Below are 20,296 nucleotides of genomic sequence, written 5' to 3' on the forward strand. Positions count from 1 at the left end.
ATGAACTGTTTTGGTGCTTGAAATAGGATATGAATACAGTAATAAATACAGTAAGTGTAGAAAACAAGTCTAAAATGGAATTTTGTAAGATTGCTTGAGCATAAATGTTGTCATTCTGCCGTTCTATTTTCACCAAATGTCTCAAATGTGAGATAAAAGAAGCTGAATATTGACTTCAAATTACATATGAAGCTCATAGCGTGCACATGCAGACCTCAGGATGTTTAAATGACTTGAATGAACCCCGGTACCTTTCTGATCATGTGGCCCCCCACCTAACGGCTGTGGCCCTAAACAACCGCATAGAGTGTTTATGCCAGGGGCCGGCCCTGCGTAAGACATTGATTCTATGATGATAAAACATCAGTGTGGTTGATTCTCTACAGCTGTTGCACCTCTCACCTCTCAGCCCTGCGGGACACTCGCATCTGAAGCCGCCGGCCGTGTTGATGCACCTCCCGACGCCGCACGGCGCCGACAAACACTCGTCCACGTCCTGGCCGCACAGCTCCCCCTGCCTCCCCTCGGGACACACACACAGGTATTTACCGCTGCCGGCCGGGAAGTTGACGTCCGTCACACACGTTCCTCCGCTTTGACACCCACACGGCACCACGTCGATCTGTGAACCACAGACACACACATCTCACAATCATTGCATCATCACTCACGATTATAGATTTTCGATTACTTAATTATTAGTATTACGATTATCACAATATTTATGCATCAATAAATTTCACAACTTTAAATGTGTAAAATCAAATATGGTCAAAATATAATTACATTACTAATCTCTTAATATAGGACCAGCAGTGTTGGGCATGTTACTTTTGAAAAGAAATTAGTTATATAGGTAGCCTACTCGTTACGTTCCCCAAAATGTAACTGAGTTAGTAACTGAGTAACTATATTATAAAAGAAACTAATTACCAGGAAAAGTAACTATTGCGTTTTATAAAATGCTAAAATATGTCAAATGACTTCCCATCCCATCACTGAGGACCAGTTATTAATCCCCCCAGGGAAGTGTTTGAAATATTTAAGTCATTAATTGTCATCTAGACTAGTTTATTTTAATCATTCTTTTAAATTAGAAATGACACGCTAACATTTAAATTCCTATCAATTCAGTGTTACTTTAGATAAATGGACCAGTATCTGTGCATTTAATTTTACTTTGGTGCACAACGATACCGATACGGTTTCCAACATAATCTTTTTCAGAAAGTGACGGTATTTAGGAATCTTTACAATCAATTAATTGTGGCGTTTAATACCGCGATTAATTGTAAAAACAAGTAATGGTGACATCCCTAACACCTGCTCCCTCCTCCGTCTCTACCTCCACGGTGAAGCTGCTCTGGGCGTTGCACTCGTCGGACAGCGTGAAGCGGAACGAGCGTCTGGTCTGGTGCTCCTCCGTCCCCTCCAGGCGCGCCGGGACCGGGACCCTCCAGATGAGCAGCCCGGCCGGGGAGAGGACGGCCCCGCCGGGACCCTCCTCCAGCTGGAAGAGCAGCGCCGAGCCCTCGGGGTCGGACGCCGCGAACTGGAAGACGAAGTTCTCCCCGGCGAACGTGCGCAGGCCGCTCTGAGGCCGGTGGAAGGCCGGGGGCTCGTTGACTGGAGAGGGAGAAGAAACAGGTAAAGAAGAAGTAGTAGGAGATCTATCTGCCATTATTCCCTCTTTTCTTTTTTTGTCATTTACTTTTTATTGGTTTTGATTTTACATGTAAACAAACAAACAGTCAAACAATCAACATGAAGACCTATAAATGTGTACAAAAGTATCAAGGGGAAAGTAAAAGTGTACATAAGGGGACTGGTAAACATCTCCAGTCGAGAAATCGAGAGAAAAAAAGAAAAAATATTCTGATAATCCAGTCTGAGATTACCTGAAGTCCGGTTTTATGGTAGAGACATATGTAATCCATTTTTGCCAATTATCAATAAATACCTCTTTTTGTGTTCTTAAATTAAAAGTAATTCTTTCCATTACATAGATGCTGTACACAATATCAATCCATTCATCTACACTAGGTGCCTCCCTCTTCAGCCATTTCTTCGTTATTGATTTCTTACAAGCCACCAGTAATATTCTCAGCAAGTATTTAATATCTTTGTTCCTCCATTCCAGTTCCTCTAGATCCATCAAATATAACAAATTAAAGCAAAAGGTTATTTTCGTTGAAAACACAGTCTCAAGAATTTGATGTACTCGCAACCAAAATGGGGTCACAACAGGGCAACACCAGAATATATGATATGATATTCGCCTCCTTGCTTCCGCAACATCTCCAACATTCTGTCTGATTGGAATATGATCTCTTTTGATATGGAGTGCAAAAATAGCGGATGACAGTCACATTTTTCCATGTATATTCTCTCCAGAGTGGAGAATTTGTTGTTTTCCATTGTTGTTTAAAAATTTCCTTCCAGTTCTCCTGAGAAATGATGATGTTGCCTTCAGCTTCCCATCTTGATTTTACATTAGCTGTATTTTCTTTGTTAAATGATTGAAGACTTGTGTATAATTTTGAAATTATCTTCTTATAAGGTTAATCTTTTTATATTTTTTTTCCCGACATAGTCTCTTATTTGTAAATACCTGAAGAGGTCCTGGTTCTGTAGGCCAAATTTGTCCTTGAGATCTTGGAAACTTCTAACCGTACCTTTACTTATTAGTGAATAGTATGTTGTATTCCCTCTTTTCTATTTATTATTACATCTCCAGCTACAAGCCTTTTGTGTTTTGGTGACAGGATTTGCTTCCTGAACAACACATCGCTCCGGGCTTTTCCTGGAAGAGTCATTGTAAACACACATGTCCAGGGCTGGAACCAGATTCCATCTTTTTCTATCCAACTGCAGCTCTCCAGATCTCTTAACATCAGACACCACAGATGTTCAATAGGAAGAAAGTGGCGGTGATCCCAGCACAAGAGAGCACACATTGATTAGATGGATTATCACTATTTATAAAACCTCTGGCAGTGCAGTGAGATGACTCCTCCTGCATCCAAGATAAACCAAGTTTTTTTTTGCAGAAAAAGCATCTTTTTCTCGACTCACTCACTTTGATCTGTTGTGTTTTGTTTGGATTCGAGGCCGTTCATTGCACCGCAGAGCTATTACAGCCTCGGAGCTGTGGTTTGTTGTATGTAAAGAATGATGATTGTCGGTCTGCGTCGCCGTGGAAATCTTAACATGCGATTTACCCCCTCTCCCTTATTCATCTTTCTTTCTCAGAGCGGTTAAGCGACAGGTCAGGGCATGCTGGGAAACTTAAACCTCCGCTGCTTTGATCTGCTAATGGGGACAAACAGGACGACCACAGCTGGACGGCTACCGCGGTGACAGACGAGCTGGACCGCCTCTGTGCTAACGCGGTAAGATAAACGCTGCTGTTAGTCGTCATTAGAGGCTGCGAGCGGAACAGAAAAAAAAAACACATCACCTCCTAAACGGTTGGGAAAAACCCCCGTCTGTGCACTGACTGAGTCTTTGTACCTTGGTTCACAGACCAGGTGAACTGGGAGGTGTCCGGGTCACAGAGGAGGCAGGGGCTGCTGGGATTGGAGTCCCCCTCTGCGAAACACATCCCGTCGATGTTGCACGTCCGCTCCTTGATCAGAGAGAAGAAGGTTTGTGTGTGTGTTTTATATATGTACAGCATGGTGCATTTAAATTCGCCTATTGCCATAATCCCTATTGTTTTAGGAGAAGGTTCATTGCCTTTAATTGTCGGTGCAAGCTGTTTTTGGATCGGTGGGGCAGAGATGTGAGCTGGAGGCGCACGGTACTTTGCCTTTCCCTCATCAAACTCATCAAATACACAATCCAACAACTCCAAAACGCTCTTGTGGACAAGTTGTGACCTACACATTCACCACGCTATGAAATTATCATGTATAATTTTATGTAACATTACGACACATGAAGCAAATACTCGAAACTACTTGCGTTTTCTAAATCACTCCGTCCAGTAACCGTGTCTGGAATGTAGTTCCGGCTGCATTTGCCTCGAAAACTATTCTCATAATGTTACATGATTATTTCATAGCGTGGTGAATGTGCAGGTCACAACTTGTCCATGAGAGCCTTTTGGAGTTGTTGGATTGTGTATTTGATGAGTTTTGAGGGACCTGTACCATTCACCTCCATTGTGTTCACTGAGCAGCTCACGTCTCTGCCCCGCTGATCTCTAAACAACATGCACCAATAATTAAAGGTAATGAACCTAGTGCTATGACTATAGGGATTATGGTGATAAGCCAAAAAGCCAAAAAAGATTGCCAAAATGTCGAACTATCCCTTTAAACCTTGACATGTGGTCGCAGCAGAAATAACAACTGTAAAACCCTGTGGAAATCAGCTCTGAACACATCACCTCTACTCGACTTAATTCAATTTGGTTCAGCTTTTGGCAACCACATAAAAATAAATATCTCGGTGTCCACAGCTGTTTGGACACGTGTGTGTGTTCCCATAAAAAGCACTTCCAGTAACAACAGCACCCCCCCTCCCCTCCCTCTTCCTCCTCCCTCTGTACCTGTTTTTTTAATGAACGTAAAGTTTTTAGTCAGATGCTGCGTGTGGGGAGGATGAGACGTCGCTCTGTCTCTGGTTTAAACATTGGACCTGACTCGAGGCGCAGACAGTCGACCCCTAACAGAGCCAATAAAACACTTTTCCACTAAACACCCACCATTGGTTCCCAGAGTCCAGCTATACCACCTTAAAGGGATAGTAGCATTTTTTTAAAGTGGGGTTGTATGATCTACAAATAGCCCCTAAGTACTTTAATTGCAGTAGAAGACTCTCTGCACTCCTCCCGTTAGCAACGCCAGCCCATAGCCCTGCCCAGAGATTTACAACATACAGTGTTGTGAATGGACCCAAAGAAACGGCCTATTTTCGCGGCCTAAAAGAGGTTTTACCTGAAAAAAAAAAAACACAGTTCCATTGTTCGCTATAATATAATTTTTTCCAGCCCTTCAAAGTGCAAGAAAAACACAGTTTTTATTTGGACCAAACCAACTCACGTATCCCTCCGCCCAGGGTTAGCGCCTGCCGATCAGCAGTTGGTTAGGTCCAAATAAAAACTGTGTTTTTCCTGCACTTTGAGGGGCTGGAAAAAATTATATTATAGCGAACAATGGAACTGTGTTTTTTTTTTCAGGTAAAACCTCTTTTAGGCCGTGAAAATAGGCCGTTTCTTTGGGTCCATTCACAACAATGTATGTTGTAAATCTCTGGGCAGGGCTATGGGCTGGCGTTGCTAACGGGAGGAGTGCAGAGAGTCTGCTACTGCAATTAAAGTACTTAGGGGCTATTTGTAGATCATACAACCCCACTTTAAAAAAATGCTACTATCCCTTTAAAATAGCTCTTTGTCCAACCTGAGTTCTAATCTCTGTCTTCAAAAAAACAAATGGATTAAAAAAGAGAAGAGCACTGTTCACTTTTCTGTGTGAGTTACCTTTAACTTACAGAGTCCTGAGCGCGAGGCCTCGCAGACCTGACAAACGCCGTCGTAGATGGTCAGCACCTTGGCCTGGCTGTACTGGGAGCCGTCGTTGGTCACCTGATGGAACAACGAGGACGAAGAGGAGGAGATATTCAGCTTTCAACCAGCAAAAGACGCATTAATTAGATCTGTTCACTTCCTCCATCTTTCCTTCCTTTCTCCCTTCCTTCTTTCCACAATCTTTTTTCCCTTGCTTCTTTCCTTCCTTCCTTCCTTCCCTTCGTCCTTACTTCTTCTTCCTTCCTCTTTTGATCCAGTTGACCTGGTCTGTTCCCTCCCTCCCTCCATCTTTCTTTCCTTCCTTTTTTCCTTCCTTCTTTCCACAATCCTTTTTGCCTCCCTCCCTTCCTTCCCTTCGTCCTTACTTCTTCCTTCTTTTTTGACCCAATCTGTTTCCTCCCTCCCTCCCTCTATCTTTCCTTCCTTTCTCCCTTCCTTCTTTCCACAATCTGTTTTCCCTTGCTTCTTTCCTTCCTTCCTTCCCTTCGTCCTTACTTCTTCTTCCTTCCTCTTTTGATCCAGTTGACCTGGTCTGTTCCCTCCCTCCATCTTTCTTTCCTTCCTTCTTTCCACAATCCTTTTTGCCTCCCTCCCTTCCTTCCCTTCTTCCCTACTTCTTCCTTCTTTTTTGACTCGATCTGTTCCCTCCCTCCCTCTATCTTTCCTTCCTTTTTCCCTTCCTTCTTTCCTCCCATCATTCCCTTTGTCCTTCCTTCCTTCCTTCTTTCTTTCCCTTTGTACTTCCTTTCTTCCCTTCATCCTTCCTTCCTTGACCCAGGAGGACAGCAGGAGGGTTAAATTGTTATTTTTGGAAAAGAAACAACAACAACCTGGTGAGACGGTGAAGGTTTGGGTGGATGTAGCAACCAGCAAAAGACGCATTAATTAGATGCAAATATGAAAGGAGGCTTCACCTTAATCTCCCAGCGAGCGTACGGTTTGTCGTCCATCATGAAGTCCTCCGTGTTGACGGCGGTGTTGCTAAGAGACGGGACGGCGCAGTCCAGAGCTCTGGAGCTGAGGAAGGTGGCTTTGGTTCGCTGTTTTTCCCCCGCGACCCAAACTCCGTTCATGTGCTGTGGAGAGAGATAGATCGATGAAGTTTAGAGGAAATATATTCGAAAATAAAAGGACATAGGCTACTTTATGTGTGTTCCTGTTCGTCACCTTCAGCCTGGTGGCGTGGCAGCTGAGGTCGGAGGAGTCGATGAAGCCGAGGCCGAAGACTCGAACGTTGCGACAGTCAAAGGATCTGATGTCGCATAGTCCACCGTTCTCCAGATCTGTGATCTCCACCGGCTGGCCTGTCAGAGGAGAGAGTGTTAAAGGGATAGTTCAACATATTGGCAAATTGGCCCATTGCCATAATCCCTATAGTCATAGCAGTAGCTTCGTTACCTTTATTTGTCATTGCAAGCTATTTTTAGAACCATCGAGTGGAGCGGCGAGCTGCTCAGAGCTCCGCTACGGAGGCTAATGGGATTTCTTGGTTTCCCTCATCAAACTCATCAAATACACAATCCAACAACTCCAAAACGCTCTGGTGGACAAGTTGTGACCTGCACATTCACCACGCTATGAGATAATAACGGAACATTTTAAGACAGAGTTGTTTTCGAGGTAAATTCATGCAAAACTGCTGATGCGCATTGCCTTCAGGGACAGTTTTTCAGCAATCAGTCTCTGCATTTGCCTCAAAAACAACCCTGTCTGGTAATGTTGTGTTATCATCTCATAGCGTGGTGAATGTGCAGGTCACAACTTGTCCACCAGAGCGTTTTGGAGTTGTTGGATTGTGTATTTGATGAGTTTGATGAGGGAAACCAAGAAATCCCATTAGCCTCCGTAGTGTAGCTCTGAGCAGCTCACAGCTCTGCTCCACCGTTCTAAAAATAGCTTGCACCGACAAATAAAGGTAATGAAGCTAGTAAGCTACTGCTATGACTATAGCGATTATGGCAATGGGCCAATTTGTGCAAAATGTTGAACTATCCCTTTAATCAAGATTATTTATTTAATGATAATAATCAGATATAGTGTGTTTGCACTCACTGATGGCCAGGCTGCAGTCGTAGAAGCTGTGGCCGGGGTAACACTGGCAGCCCCACTCTGTGCACTCCCCGTTCCCGTTGCAGAAGTTGGGGCAGCGCAGCGCCATCGTCACCTCCCCGGTCGCTCCCGGAGGTCCCGACCCCTCCAGGGCCCTCTGGGTCCGGTTGTCCAGCAGTCGCCTCTCGCACTCGTTCTCCAGGTACGGCAGCAGGGCCTCCTCCCAGCCCAGGTCGTCTTTGAGCTGCAGGTCCAGGATGCAGAGATCCACCGCCTCGTCCAGCCGCCGTCCCAGCAGCCCCCGGCACACCGCGCCGACCGTGGAGTTGGCCAAAGCCGTCTGGCAGACCTCCAGGGCCTTGGCCGAGGTGAGGCCGCTCGGCGTGGGCCACCGGGGCTGCGCCTCCGGTCGGGCCTCTGCCAGGTGATCCTCGGGGAAGAAGTAAGCCAAATTCTCCAGATCGGCCTGACGGAGGCTTTGAGCAGCGAAGACGGGCTGAAACTCAAATGACGCCTGTCTCCTCTGCCTGTCGACGGAAAGCAGATGATCCTCCCGGAACGCGCCGTCCAGTTCGGGGTCGCCGTCGCCCGCCGAGTCGTCCTCGCGGCGGGACCGGGTGTGCCTCCTCTCCAGAGGGTGACTGTTAAAGGCAGACATATCCAGGATGCTCTCCTCCCTCTCTGGACTCTTGATGTATTCCACTGTCGTGTCCATGGAGGGGAACACAGATGTGTAATCCACATTGTCGTAGGAGATGCAGTCGGAGTGAGCGGAAGGATTGTACAGGTTCCTCATCCCCCGGCCAGCGTGATGAGAAGTGCTGTATCCTTGCTGGCACTGACAGAACGGCCTCCTGAGCTCCTGCGTCGTCCCAGGAGGCGTCCTGTCGAACAAACTCTCACCTGGAGCTATCCTACCACACACAAAAGATGGAAAAACCACTGAAACAAACAGCTTTGTAGAGACTTAAAGGGGTCATATTATGGAAATATCACTTTTTGAAGGCTCTTTAACATATATTTAGGTGTTTGTCTTGCCTTTCGGCCCCCAAAATGTGAGAATTGACAAAAAAATCTGTAATTTTCAGGCTCCGTAGGTTGAAATCCAGGTGGTTTTACGAGCTGTTCCCTTAGTTGACATACAGTGATGTCACTAGCTTTCAAATTTGCATAACCCCACCCCTACCTGGGACCGGTAGAAGGGGCGGGGCAAGCAGTGGTTCATTTGCATTTAAAGGGACAGGCACTGAAACCAGCCGTTCTGAACAGGGCTGTTTAGAGAGGATGAAAAGAGCTGTGATGTTTGATCCTTGAGGTATTTTGACCGAAGCATGTCACAGACATGTCTTTAAGACACCTGGGAACTATTTTAATTTGTAAAAAAGGGGCACAATATCTCTCCTTTAATGTAAAGTTGGAATTAAAATAAAACAAAGGGACTGACCTCCAGTCCTCAATGAAGCGATGCAGGTCATCAGAGCCGCCATCAGAGCTGTGGAAGTCATTGTTGCCGTTGCGGTCGAAGGTGCCGCAGAGGCCTTGCGTGTTGCCGTAGTCAACGCTGGGCGCCCGAACCGACAGACTCATCCCCCAGTCGCCAACATCGGCCCTGACAAAGGCCCCGGACGGAAAGATCAACTACAAGAGGAGAAGTTATAAAAGTGTTCAACTTCGAACAGCAGAGCTGCAACATTTTGTGATGCTTCAAACAAAATCTGCGGCAGTTTCAAAATGTTCGGATACCTACGGTGACCTTCTTCCCCTGGTGCGACTCCAGGACCCTGACCCGGCTGCCCTCCCTGTCGCCGAGGTTCTTCAGGGTGAGTTGCGGCCTGGTCTCCTGCGGCTGACCGTTGCACATGTCGAAGACCGCGACCTCGTTCCCCTCTCGCACCGCCACGCCGCAGTTGCACGCGACGGCGTAGTGGCGGCTGCCGCAGTCCCACTGGCGGGAGTGCACCTCGAAGTCCCTGACGAGGCTCCGGTACAGGACGAAGGTGCCGGTCTGGTGGTTTTCATAACGTCTGCACAGGGGACGTGACAGTTGAACATCACAGGAAGATGATATATGGAGTCTGAACCATCACTTAAAGGGGATAGTTCATCCAAAATTCAAATTTCACTCATTATCTACTCACCCTCATGTGGACTAAGAGCTGTGAGAATTTCTAGAGTCCTCCGCGCAGCAGTATTTGTCCATAAATGCAGAGAAAGAATTTCACTGTACTAGCTGTATATGTGACTAATAAAGTACCTTTACCTTTACCTTTTTATAATGGTTGTGAATGGATACCAACTTTCTTCGTCCAAAAAGACACACCAAAAAACATCCAAATACCTCCATACTGCTTCGTCTGTAATAATGTCCCTCTTGTATTGAAGCCCCGACATGAGAAATTGTTCCAAAAAAAATTTAATAAGTCTATATTTTAAGCTTGTTTGTAGCGGAAGCTCCCAGTGTCTCAGTTCACTGCTCTTCCTGACCAGCGGAACAAATTCTCATTTCGGGGCTTCAGTACAAGAGGGACATTACAGTCACAGACGAAGCAGTATGGAGGTATTTGGATGTTTTTTGGTGTGTCTTTTTGGACGAAGAAAGTTGGTATCCATTCACAACCATTATATGGACAAATACTGCTGCGCGGACTTCTCACAGCTCTTAGTCGACATGAGGGTGAGTAGATATGAGATGAGTGAAATTTGAATTTTGGGTGAACTATCCTTTTAACAACCGATAAGGAGGGAATTTACCTGCCATCCAGGGTTATGACATGCGGGTCAGTCAGAGAGTAGCAGATGGAAGTGGGAACGTCCTGGACCGTGACCTGGGGGCAAAGGTGAAGAGAACAGAGATGAAGGCGCCCCCACCCTGTGACCTTTGACCTTGGGCTTTGATGTTTTCACCAAACCCAGATGGGAGAACTCCTCATCAGAGACAGCATGTCTGCAGGGCTGACATCACGTCTTATATAACCTGTGTGGACGCGGCTAATGAGCAGTTAGAGCAGCGCTGCTCAAACATCATGTCAAACCATCACACAGGCACACTTCAGGCCCTCCCCTCCAACTTCATAAACTACTGCATAACTGTGTGTATATATGTACACAGAGCGAAGGAGACACCTGTACTTACTGAAGTCTTTCTAATAATCTCTAATTACAGTCAGATTTAGGTTATTATATCACTTTGATTATTTGTTTTTGGACCCTAGTGCCCTCATTCAAGAGCTGGAAGCTCCTCAAAGACTTGTTGGACAAGCTCAAGGAGTCCAGGACCCTAATATCAACAATCCATCCAGCAGCATTACCTTTGGACCCCCAGAAACAACCTTTATCTCATGAAAGAACCTAGAAAACTATTGGTCATCTCCCAAGGACCCCTTTTTTTTGAACGCTAAATGAATCCAAAAAATAATTTTCATAGAACACAGTTTCATGTAGTCTTCCCAGACTTCCAGGAATGGATCTCTTGAACCTCATTAAAGCAGAAGTAAGCGATCCGGTCGTTTTGGCTAATGCTGCGTTCCAGTCAGGCTTTTGAAACCGTAAGTTGCGGCTTCAAGTCACGACTTACGACTTTGTAGCGTTCCAGGCAACCCGCAACTCGCGTTTCTCCGACCTGTTGCCTGTGAAAGTCACTATAACGGCCACTCGTAACTTCTGACCCGTGAACTCGCACCAGATCGAACTGGTACGACTTCACAGGTCGGAAAAACACAAGTTACGGGCTGCCCTGAACGCACCATAACTTCTTGTCAGCCGACGGAGTTAGCAGCCCCCGCCCTCGTCATGGATCTATTGGTCCTCGTCCCTACGTCACCACATTCAGGCGCATCCCTTGGCTGCACACACAGAGAGGACTGCCCCTTTATGCCGTTCTCTCTCCTCATTGGATAAAACTTGTAGGATACAAGAAAAGTTTTCTCCTCGGCTCAGAGCAGAGCAGAGTGACTGACGGACCCGTGTTTCGGTCCAAACACTCTATGTAAGTGATTGCTGTCGGAAGATATAACTATTTAAGACTTATATTAACACAAAAATATCGCTTACTTCTGCTTTAAGTGTCACAGCAGGGCCGATTCATGGCATAAATGCTCTATGAGATTGTTTAGGGCCACAAACACACACATGTTTATGTGTGTGTCTGTTCATTCAGTAAGCTGTGTGTGTGATTTGGTGTTTGCGCTTAGAGTGTTTTGGGGGCCACAAACAAAATTTTGTTCTGGGGCCACCAAAATCCCTGGGCCGGCCCTGGGTCACTGTGATCATTTCTGTGTCCCCAGATCTCTGTAACCTGTGCCTGTCCTACATAAGAGTTCACATGAATGAGAAGAGACCAGTTGTGCATGTTTGTCCCAGCAGCATCACGTCAACTCACTTTCAGGGACATTGGGACGTAGCTCCTCCAGAGTCGCGGTGCGCTGGCCGCGGGCATCGCGCCGATCAGACTGGGGCGGTTCCCGTCACGCGTGAAGTCGGTGACGGCGGTGACGAAAAACGTGGCCTGGCCGCAGCTGCCTTCGCTGCAGGCGCTGGGCTGCAGCTCCACCTGGCAGGCGGACAGCGCCACGTTGGAGGCCTCGTGTCCCAGACTGTCTGTGGATGTCAACGCGGTGGGTAAGTTAGTGTCAACGGACGGCAAACAGCTGCCTGCAGGACCATGATGAAGGCTCCCTGGGCCGGCTTTGATGTGATGATGTACAGGACAAGTGTGAGCACGGTACAGGGAGGAGGACTTTTAATTGGAAGGATGGAAACCTGACCTCTTTAATAATTTAAAGGATGAAAGGCAGGGATTCTTACAAGAATGAATAAGAGATGTATCCGTTTAAAAACAAAAACTTTACTGAAGAAAAATCAATTTACATCCATCACTCCGTAGAAAAACTGTGCTCCCTCTCACCGCTCTCATCCAAACTGAGGCAGTCGGTGCGGTAATCTCGCTCTACTCTGCACTATAGATATAGAACACATAGATCTAACATACAAACTTAGAAATAATAAAATACAATTTAAGTTTCCAACTCTTTTTTACATATCTATGTATTATGGCTCCTACAATGATGTTTGGGCTCTTCATGTGCTGTCTGTGCACACTCAGTTCCTTTAATTTGTGCTTTGACCATTAACTTGCCAATAATGGTCAATTTATGGGATATCATGTGATGAGTTTCAGGATTCAGGATTCTCCACAACCTAACATGATGTTATAATAATAATAACTTTATTTGTATAGACTGTAAAGTACTTTACACTCAGTGATAAAACATAGAGAAAGTAAAGAAAGAATCACACCCACATCCACACAAGCCTACTCACATAAAAATAATAAAAGCAAATGAATTGAATAAAATTAGAAAATGTAAAATAGAATCAAATAAAATGCATAGGCCAAAACAAAAGAAAATAAATAAGACTCAATAAATAAGTGGATAATACAGCACCAAACTCTTTAAAATAAACTAAGATAAAAGCTGGGATGAAGTAATCTAAAGTAAGATAAAATTAAAGTAAGTTAAGATAATAAAACAAGAAACAATTGTTGGATTAAACTTAAATTTAATTAAAAGACAGACTAAAAAAGTGGGTCTTGAGTTGATGAACAGGGGCCACAGTAATGAAAATGGGCCACCGTACATCTTTGTTCTAACTTTGGGGACTGTTAGAAAGTCCACTTCCTGAGGAGTGTTTTCTGACCTGGGTCGTGGACGCTCAGAGCCAGAGGGACTGCACACTGGTGGCCGTGGTCGGGGGTGAAGCAGGGGATGGGCACCGTGCTGTGGACGGTCACCTCATGCTCCTTCGTGTTCTCCGCTATGTGGAGCGAGTCTGGAGAGAACTGGGGGGGAGAAAAAGGGAGTAAAGAGTTGGTGGTGGTGGTGGTGGTGGGGCACTCTTTTCATCCTTTTGCACAAGAGTGTTTACCTTCAGTCCAGCGTAGAAACTCTCACTTTCCTTCGGAGGAGATCTGTTGCTGCTGGAGTTAGCTCTGACGGTCGACACGCTGCAGGAGAACTACAAGGAAAGAAAAATGTCGTTTTTAACCAATCAGAGCCATTCCTCAAAACATGACATGAGTCTAAAGCTAACAGAGACACCACATCAACTTTTGTGCAGAGCTGTGCAGAGAATTCTTTGTGTAATTGCGGAACAAAAACCTTTTTATCTCCAGAACATCACATGCTCTGCTCTGCTTTTGCTTATATTTCCACATGAACCGGCGTGTTGAATTCCTACAGTGTGTGATTATTGGTCGGGAGAAAGACTAACAACGTACAGTTGACACTGTATTTGCGATTTATCAAAACATCTCCCCGTGCAGCTCGCAGTGCAGCGGCGCTCCTCTGATCCTCGGCTCGGAGAGCGCTAACATTTTACTCACTCTCTGGGTAAGAGAGGGGAGAAAAAAAAAAGGAGATGATCTTTGACCCGACTCAGCTGCAGTATCAACATGTGTTAAAGTCGGGGGCCCCGTGAGCGAGCCCAGCCCTCTGCAACATGTTCCAGACACAACTAATACAAGCCTGGTGTCCAAATATGGCCGCGCGGTGGGCCACAGCTGTACGAGCAAGAGAGAGTGACATCAGCTCTGTTTCAACATCTAATAACTCAGATTCATGGCAGCAAATGATTTCTGCAGGAAATGAGAGTCGTCAGCAGGTTGGTTTGGTGGCTGAGCAGCAGAGGAGAAGTTGGATCATAAATATTGTTCCCTCCAGTGAAGCGTGCTGCTCGCAACAGCTGGATTTGTACTTCCTGGTTCCTCTGATGCATTTCCCCTTCTGTCAGAGAGATGGTGACGGTCCCAACCTCAAGCAGCCTGATCAGCTGGTGTGCACCGTCTCACATCTACGGCTGTGTTGGTGTCCTTGAGTGGGAGCGGCAAAACAATGTAGCAAGAAATCACAAGAAATGGCTTCATTGTATACGTGTGCATGTGTCCGTGTAAAAATAACTTCCCCAGAATTGACTATGAGGATCTGAATGGAGGGTCTAAATGGGAAGCATGTGGAGCATGGCTTCTCCAACCTGCAACTGATTTAACTCCCCCGCCCTCCTCTTGCCTTCTCTTAACGGGATGTGACACACGTTGCCTCTCGGCTTTTGCTTTGTGAGGCAAAAGGGGGTCAGTGTGTGATCCATGGCTTACGTTGCCCCGCTCGAGGGGTCAAACGCTCCACATGTGCCCTGTCAGCGCGCCGTCTGGCAGGAATTACCGTTTCCCCGAGCCTGAAGTGAACGCCATCCATCTCCACCAGAGAGTAGGGCTTCAGCGTGGATTCCTGCCTGACTTCGGCCTTCATGCTGTGGCCGATGTGGCGGGCCCACACCACCTGGAAGCCCAGCGGCTGGCTCCACGGCGGCGGGACGAAGGAGCATCGGAGGTGGACGCTGTGGCCGATCAGCTCCGGGGTGATGAGCGGCCGGGAGGGGAGGGCCGGGATGGCAGCTGAGAACACAGAGTTGCGAGCTTTACGTGAATGATGTGTTTCGGTGGATGATAAAGGTGCAAAATAAACAGCATGGTCTCACCTTTGCATTGGCCGTTGACCTCCAACTCGCCCGGGGGGCAATGCCTTGGTCCCAATTCAGGGGCAGCTACAACATGACAAACGTTTCTTCGATGTTAGGCTGAAAGAAGATCATCTATCTAGCTGCACCACCTCATTCCATCTTCACTGCAAAAACTCAAAATCTTACCAAGAATATTTGTTTTATTTCTAGTCAAAACAAATCTAGACTCATCACATAAAAAGTACCTAGTTTTTAGACAGTTTTTACTTCTTTCAAGCATATTTTCACTTGAAATAATCTGATAGTGGAGCAAGTTTTTCTTTCTTATTACAAGCACAAAAAAGATTTTTCTATTTATTTCAAGTGAAAATTAGTTTGAAACAAGTGAAAATGATCTAAAAACAAGTTGATTTTTAGGTGATGAGTCTTATTTTAAGTGGAAAGAGACTAAGTTTTGACCACAAATGAGACATTTTGACAAGAAATAAGACAAATATACTTGGAAAGATTTTGAGTTTTTGCAGTGTTTATGCAACAACGACTCACCCTTAGCGCAGTATCCCATGCACCCCTGCGTGGGCTGCAGGTGGTAGACCATGAAGTCGCCACAGTTCCTCACCGTGATGGGGATGCGGAAGAGGCAGCAGTCTTTGGCGCTGCCGTGGAAGAACTGCCAGGTGGCGCAGGCCGAGAGCTGGCGGAGTTCGCCGGGCCGCGGCAGGGAGGCGTCCCTCAGGGACAGCCACACTGGAGCCTGGGTGCCACAGCGGTTCATCTGCAGAGGTGGGAGGGTGTCGATAGAAACAGTCATTACCTGTGGGAGGGGGGTTATTATACCCTCCAGCTGGGCTGAAGGTGCTCATTACACCTGCTGGGTGCTGGATGTCTGCACGGGCAGAGGATGTTTGATGCTGTTTCTGTGAGGTGATGTCAGATGGACTCATTTTGAGGAAGAATAACGCCACTTCTCTGGCAGAACTCACCTCGACGCAGGTGGTGGGCATCTCTGCCGGCTTGTTGTTGATCCTGAACCTGTACCAGCCCGGTGACAGAGAGTGGTCGCAGATCAGGTCCTGGATGGCAGTGTTCTGGATCTCTGTAGAGTCGAAGTCCACGCTCCGGTAGGGATTGCGCATAATCTGGTGTCCTCCTGGTTGACACTCTGGAGCTGAGGAAGATCAATGAAACCAAGATAATGTGCAAAAGCTCAAATGTGTAAAACAGCCTGAATTTCTTTCTCCTCATTTGCTGCTTTTCTGCACACAAATAATGAGCAGATGTTCTCTGTTTTGTATGAAGACACTGAGCGTCAGTGTGTGACCCCACTATGACCCACTTAAGTGATTTCCCACTTCTGGAGAGCTTTTATCTTCCTGGATGCTCTCCTTTTGCTGAACAATCCATATTTCCAACTAAAACAGTTTAATGGAGAGGAAATGAAAACTAAAGAACCTCAGGTCATGATTACATCACGTCTTGACAGTGTCCTGCTGTGAGCAGGACAGACAAAACAAAAGCAACACAATTTGTCTTGGGAAACAGATAAAGGTCTGATGTCCTTGGATTGGTGAACTGTGGGGAAAAGACCTCATTTAAACTAAATGTGAAAGTTCATACTTGACCTCGGGGACAGTAATTTGAGTAACTAGTATGAACTCAAGGTCCACTCAACAGCTTTTTCCAGTGCTATCTTCCACGTCATGGTCTTTCTCAAGGAAATAAAAGTTAACCATTGAGGCTTGGTGATATTTCTTGTTGTTGCACCCCAAAGAAGATGGATGGACCACATCTGATGGAGATGAAAGACCTCGAGGATCCTCAGGAGCTCCAACAAGAAATGTTTTGACGGACAAGAAGAGGTTGTAGCAGGAAAAGAGCGTGTGGCTGCTCTTTAAAGTGTCGATCGGCGTTAAGGAGGCGAGTTGGAAAGATCATTCCACCCCCAGAGGTTATCTAAATTGCTAAGAATAACAGACATTCCTTTGAGCCTCTCACCTCTCTAAACTCGCCCCAGGGAGGACAAAGCCAATGGCGCATGAGAGCACCGCCGGCAGCTGGGGGGGGGTGAAGCAAACCGGTGGAAACTACTTGAGCAGAACATGCAGTTTTCCACACTGACACATTCTGAAAAGCTCCACCACGTCTGCGAAGCGAAATGGGTCAAAGTCGTCAACAAGGGGGGCGAACAAAGAGGTACGAGTTGTTCTTTGACGTTGTCGAGTCAAGTCAAGGAAAACAAACACAGAAGGGTATTTAGGATGTCTCCAGTCCGTCAAAGCCTTGAATGGACGGGGCGCAGTTACTGCCAGTGATCCCGAGCCTAAACAAGGTCTTACAAGCCGGTCTTCACCTAGACAGCCCCTTTGAAAACAAATGCTGTTGTTTACACGGTGGCCTGTCTGCGTGTACACCTCGTCTGGAAGCTCCTCTGACGAGACTGGAGGTCACAGGTTGTCCAAACAGCCAGCTTTTCACGGAGGAGGACTGGGACTCTGGCTGCCGGCTAAACTGTCCCAATTGGCGGCTTAATGAGTTTACAGAGCCCCGGGGGAGGAGGGGGCGGGTGACCTAATGAAGCGGCCCCTGGGTGGAGGGAGATCCCACTGGGAAGGAGGCCCTCGGCAGCCCAGATGTGCAGCAGAGACTCGGTGGGGGCTGTTTCTCAGGAAAGAAGATTAATTTGGGAGAGCGTGGTGTTAACATAACTGAGGTTACAGGTCTTTTTCCCAGAGGGGCCGTCACTCAGCGGTAGAAACAGACGAGGTCGGTCGTCGGCCTCGAAGTGACAACAGACAACTCCTTTGTTTGAACCCGCTATATGAAGTTGCACAGGCTGAATGACACCGCCAGAGTCCAGATCGAAGACTCGGTTTACAGTGTGTCCATGACACGTTGACGAAACAGCAACAAGCAGTACAACTATGTCAAAGGAGGCACCAACACTGATGACAGATAAAAGAGCATGGTCCGAGATCGGAAGGTTTGGTCCTGAAGCTGCTGATAGCTGATCTTTGAAGACCAAACCAAAAATATATTCATCTTTGATGCACATTAAATGTTTCTGATCTGACAGTGGTGTGTTGATGCTTTCCAAAAGGTTATTTTACATAGCTACTAGTAAAGTTTGCAACTTTTTATTGGAAGGTCAACAGGGTTAAAGGAGTTTAACTGCCAGAGGAAGAATTTATAGGACGTAACGCTTTTCTCAACAACTATTAGATTATTTTTTGAATAATCTGATTGAAAAGCATCTCCTGGAGCTAAAGGACCCCCAGAATTTAGCTTTACGACAGCCTGCCTTAAAGTTTACGACCATGTGCTTTGATCTGTTGTTGTAGGACCTGGAGACAAAGACGTGGGCGCGATGGAGAAGACGGGGTGGCAACTACTGCGTGGTATGATCTAATGAGAACAAGCCTCAGTTTTCAAATTAGCTCTTTTATCTCACTGAAGTTTTTGTTGCACTACAACCATAAAGTTTTTTTTTTTGCAGCTTTTTTTTTTTACAATCCTCCTTCAGATTTACGACCACACATGTCATGACAGCAGTGACAGAGAGCATGATGGGAGAGGGACTCTGACCAAACAACGCAGAGACAGTGTGTTGTGTCTGTCGTCTGATCTTGTTTTAATTACAGCTGCTCTTCATGAGGTTTCTGTTGTTTTTATTTCTCTCCTCGCTGCTTTGTCAACTCATTGCACACTGTAGTAGAGTTCAGGACTTTCATCTGCACACTTTTCCTGCTTAATAACCCCCAGAGACAATGTGCTGACTGCTGCAGGAGATAATGAACCTGGACAGACAGTTGGCTGAACTAACTTTGTGTCTGTCTCCCTTGTGTCTCATGAAGTCCATCTCACTGACTGTGGACCTGCTGAGTGATGGGAATGCAGCAGCTCAGGCCAACTCAGCCCAGCTCTTCTCAGTCTGCTGCAGTGCACAGGTAACATGTCCCCACTTCTGTCTTCAATGCACAGAAATAAGACTTAGAAAAACTCTCTGGTTGTTTTAAACATCTGCTTCTACTTTAAACTCCTCTGGGTCACGAGGATGAGAAGCACTTTTTTTTTTTTTTTTTTTTAATCTGAGCGGTGAAACCAGCAGCTGGACTCCACTTGGAAACAGTTAGGACATGATGATTCAGGTTGGTCTTCTCCGTAATTTGAGCCATAAACTTTAACATGCGACCTACCGTGTTGCGCGAGCGCTTCCAGTTGCAGCAGCCACAGCAGCGCGACGCGTAAATATCCGTGGAGCGGGAGGCGCACCGAACCGTGTGCGCAACGGGCCATCGCTGCGGCTCTGGGGCAAAGTGATGCAACAGCAGCGGGGCTCAGGCTCAGGCTCAGTCTCCCGGTCCCATTGAGTCTGGAGAAACGAAAGCGTGAAAGTGGCGCAAGCTGCACTTATCCTTATAAGAGAGGGAGAGGCTGGAGGCTGCGGCTCTCTCCGGTGCGCAGCAGCGTGCGGGATGACTGAAGAGAGGAGGCGAGGGAGGAGGAGGGAACCAAGCTCCGAGAGAGTCCTGTTCCTGTAGGTGGGTCCAGCAAATCACATCAGAGACGGATCCATCCGGACTGTCAGGAACCGCAGCACTGATCTGCGAGTGAGCGCGGGAGGCCAATAAAAATGTAACGTCAAAATAAATAAAAGCACCGTCACTGAAATAACTTTTAGTCACCATGAAATGAAAAAATTTAAAATCTGCTGCAGCTATATGAGTGGAAAAACATGTCAGTAAAAGAAATTATAAGAGTTAAAGCAAAAGTTTTACAATAATAAACATTATTTATCAAATGTAATAAATGATATGGAGGTGAATCTCAATAAATTAATTTCATGGAAAAGTTTATTTATGTCAGTAATTTAGTTCAAAAAGTGAAACCATTACACATTTCATGTCTTGATTTAATTTCTTTGAATTGTAATGATTATGGCTCACATCTAAAATTCAGTGTCATTCATTTTAATATTACGAAAGGCCAATTAAAAAAAAACATTTTTATATGGAAATGTTGGCCTTCAGAAAAGTATGTCCATCTGTATGCACTCAGTACTTGGTTGGGGCTGTTTATTTAATTTATTGAGATGCTGTAGCCTATGTCTCTATATCCAGGAAGATGTTGCCATATATGGAAAGAAGATTTTTTTTTCCTTTTGAATGTTCTTATCCATTTTAAATCTGTGTGTATGTGTTT

At 46.1% G+C, this 20,296-nt stretch overlaps 1 protein-coding gene and 1 long non-coding RNA gene across 5 annotated transcripts in view; one reads left to right on the plus strand and one right to left on the minus strand.

Moving 5' to 3' along the window:
• The window catches only part of LOC146990925 (von Willebrand factor D and EGF domain-containing protein), a 31,718-nt gene extending 12,202 nt beyond the window's left edge, over positions 1–19,516 (minus strand). For 2 of the 3 annotated variants that reach the window (XM_085801460.1, XM_085801450.1), the window contains exons 1-18: positions 19,291–19,516; positions 16,081–16,265; positions 15,644–15,872; positions 15,116–15,181; positions 14,800–15,032; positions 13,508–13,597; positions 13,280–13,421; positions 11,961–12,178; positions 10,334–10,407; positions 9,330–9,606; positions 9,027–9,220; positions 7,586–8,496; positions 6,701–6,837; positions 6,448–6,609; positions 5,486–5,590; positions 3,514–3,628; positions 1,346–1,626; positions 403–622 (exon numbers count right to left, since the gene is read on the minus strand). In XM_085801460.1, coding sequence (XP_085657586.1) covers positions 403–622; positions 1,346–1,626; positions 3,514–3,628; positions 5,486–5,590; positions 6,448–6,609; positions 6,701–6,837; positions 7,586–8,496; positions 9,027–9,220; positions 9,330–9,606; positions 10,334–10,407; positions 11,961–12,178; positions 13,280–13,421; positions 13,508–13,597; positions 14,800–15,032; positions 15,116–15,181; positions 15,644–15,872; positions 16,081–16,265; positions 19,291–19,390 — 3,739 coding nt within the window. In that variant the 5' untranslated portion in view covers positions 19,391–19,516. The remainder of the gene's footprint in view (positions 1–402; positions 623–1,345; positions 1,627–3,513; positions 3,629–5,485; positions 5,591–6,447; positions 6,610–6,700; positions 6,838–7,585; positions 8,497–9,026; positions 9,221–9,329; positions 9,607–10,333; positions 10,408–11,960; positions 12,179–13,279; positions 13,422–13,507; positions 13,598–14,799; positions 15,033–15,115; positions 15,182–15,643; positions 15,873–16,080; positions 16,266–19,290) is intronic. The other variant, XM_085801441.1, reaches the window with a different exon arrangement.
• LOC146990927 (uncharacterized) lies at positions 1,447–19,493 on the plus strand. 2 transcript variants are annotated; one of them, XR_015037834.1, is made up of 5 exons: positions 1,447–1,647; positions 3,253–3,392; positions 3,526–3,647; positions 11,967–12,199; positions 18,949–19,493. It is a non-coding gene; the product is annotated as an uncharacterized LOC146990927 (long non-coding RNA). The 2 variants fall into 2 exon arrangements; XR_015037835.1 differs by lacking the exons at positions 11,967–12,199; positions 18,949–19,493 and adding an exon at positions 11,866–11,950.
• Positions 19,517–20,296: the final 780 nt, after the last annotated feature.

This window comes from Trachurus japonicus, chromosome 2 (assembly GCF_045865225.1).
Source record: "Trachurus japonicus isolate A0001 chromosome 2, Traja_1.0".
NCBI lineage: Eukaryota > Metazoa > Chordata > Actinopteri > Carangiformes > Carangidae > Trachurus > Trachurus japonicus.